Here is a 2,509-nt window from a genome sequence, read left to right as displayed (position 1 = left end):
CTGCTCAGCCAGCTAGTTTGTTCCAAGGAAGAGCCAGCAATGTTCCCCACAGCTTCTAGGATTTTCTGAGTGACTTCCTGAGAGCAGTCAGAAGAAAGAGGAAAGGAAGTTAGTTAAGGAAAAGAATTCTAAGTGCCTAAACAGCACCACCCAATAGAAATAAAACGCAGGCCACAACTGTGAGCAATAAATATAATATTAAGTTTCCTAGGAGTCACATTAAAATGTAAAAAGAAACAGGTGAAATTAATTTTAATATGTCTTATTTAACCCGGTATATCCAAAACATCATCAACATGTAATCAATATAACAATTATTAATGAGACTTTGCATTCTTTTTTTGTGTGTGCTAAGTCTCTGAAATCCAATGTGCATTTTACACTTTTAACACGTTCATTTCAGAGCAGCCACACGTGGCTACTCTACTGGCCAACGCAGGTAAAATATTAATATACAGAAATCAGAAGTCGTAGCAGTGCTCTGATAACAAGCCCACACACTGTATTTAACAGATTAGCTTTCTGGTTTCTCTAGGACCACGGATTCTTGCCAGAAATGCATCTTTTAATAATATAACAAGAAATAAAGTTAAGTAAGCTAGTGGACAGATGGGGTGAAGGAGGAGTCAGCTACTGCCAGGAGTGTGATCAGTGAGGAACAGGTCAGTGGCTGGATGAAGAGAGAGAAACCCTGAGCAGGTTCTCAGGCACTGTCACCGAGTGTCATTCGCTAAGAGGAGCTGGAATCCTCCATGTCTGAGAATTTAACAATCCTGACCTCAACGATCACATTGAGGTTCCTAAGCTCAGCAGCTGTGTTCAGGCATCTGCCTGCCGGGTGGGCAGGAGGCAGGAGGCTGCACCCCAGCGGATCAGCAGGCTGGTAAACTGAGGCTGGGTGTGGTGTGAAGGGCAGAAGGAAAGATCAGGAAAAGGGGCTGAGGGCTCAGAGGAGTCCCCGTAAAGGCCCAGTGCACTGAGTGGATGGGTGCGATACTGCGAAGCATATGTTTGGCCTTTCTCCCCATCTCCTGGCATACGCTCCTAAACACCTTGGATTCTCCAAGGTGATAAGCATCTTTTTGGATGCTACAGAGATGACTGGTGGCTGGGGCACCTGAGGTAGCTGCAGGACTGGCCGGTCACCTGAAAGACCAAGGCAGGATTAGAGGGCTGTGACTTTCAGCCCACTCCCCACCTCTGGGAAGGGGCGAGGGGCTAAGCGGATCACCAATGGCCAGTGATTGAATCCATCAAGCTGACATAATGAAACTTCCACAAAAACCCAAAGGACTGGGTTTGGATGAGCTTCTGGGTAGCTGGACACACGAAGGTTCCTGGAGGTTGGCACACCCGGGGAGGTCACGGAAGCTCCGCGTCCCTTCCTATGTGCCTCGCCCTACGCATCTCTTCGTCTGTGTTCTTTAGAATAAACTGGTAAACATAAGTGTTTCCCTGAGTTCCATGGGCCAATCTAGCAAGTTAATTGAATACAAGGAGAGGGGCATGGGGTCCCTGACTTATAGCCAGTTGGTTAGAAGCACAGGTCCACAACCTGCAGCTTGCAATTAGCATTGGAAGTGTGGGACTGAGCCCTCAACCTGTGAGATCGGACACTATCTCCCGGTAGATGCTGTGAGAACTAAGTTGAGTTGGAGGACACGCAGCTGGTGTCTGCTCAGAACCGCTTGCTTGGTTGCTAGTGGAGAGACATCCCCACACATTTGGTTACCAGAGGTCACAGACGTATTCTGTGTTATGAGAGTACAGGAGGAAAAACACACTTTGGTTTTTTTTCTATATCCTCAACGGGGAAGAAGTATAGGGTGTGGCTCACAACAGCAGGAAGCAGTTAGTGCCGGGGAGGCCGGAGGTCATGAGACAGAAGCAGGTGACCCTAGCCCCTCTAACCAAAAGGAGCAGAGGTGTACCAGTTGTAACAACTGAGTATACGCCTGTGGCCAAAGCCCTACCCAGAGGGACTGAAGAGGGAGGGGCCTGCTCTAGGTAACAGGCCATAAAAGCGGGAGGCTTGCCAGGCGGGTCTGGGTCGGTGCTGTGCAAGCACGCATCTGCATGCAAGCACGCATCTGCACCGTCGCGATGCTTTCTTCTCTGTCTACCAGGCAAGGCCAAAGAAGGAACTTGAACTTTCTAATTACACTTTACTACGCTTTATACAGTACAATATTAAATATCATGGTTCAGAATTAGGGAACTGAGGCTGTTGCCAGATATGCCTTTTACAAGTACCAGGGATTGTAACAGCAGTAATACTACCAAGGCTATAAAACTGACATAAAATCACTCAGTATATAGAAAAAAAATAGATACAAAAGCCACTGACTCAATTAATGTCGATAACGGTTACAAAACTGATTTTTCTAGCTCCATCACGACTTCTGTATTTATTAGTCGGCATTCTACTCTGAGGAGAAGTTTTACCTCCTCCTACGGGTGCGTTCTATTTTCATTGTTCAGTATTTTCAAAATTTCCTGTGAGTACATA

At 46.7% G+C, this 2,509-nt stretch overlaps 1 protein-coding gene across 1 annotated transcript in view; it reads right to left on the bottom strand.

Moving 5' to 3' along the window:
• Positions 1–2,509, bottom strand: part of DOPEY2 (dopey family member 2) — a 144,154-nt gene that overhangs the window by 44,477 nt on the left and 97,168 nt on the right. The window contains 1 exon segment of the mRNA XM_012640070.1: positions 5–81. Coding sequence (XP_012495524.1) covers positions 5–81 — 77 coding nt within the window.

The sequence above is a fragment of the Propithecus coquereli genome, unplaced genomic scaffold (assembly GCF_000956105.1).
Source record: "Propithecus coquereli isolate 6110/MARCELLA unplaced genomic scaffold, Pcoq_1.0 Scaffold148, whole genome shotgun sequence".
In the NCBI taxonomy this organism is placed as follows: Eukaryota; Metazoa; Chordata; class Mammalia; order Primates; family Indriidae; genus Propithecus; species Propithecus coquereli.
The sequence above is the reverse complement of the archived record's forward strand: the minus strand, read 5'-3'. Positions and strand labels throughout refer to the sequence as shown.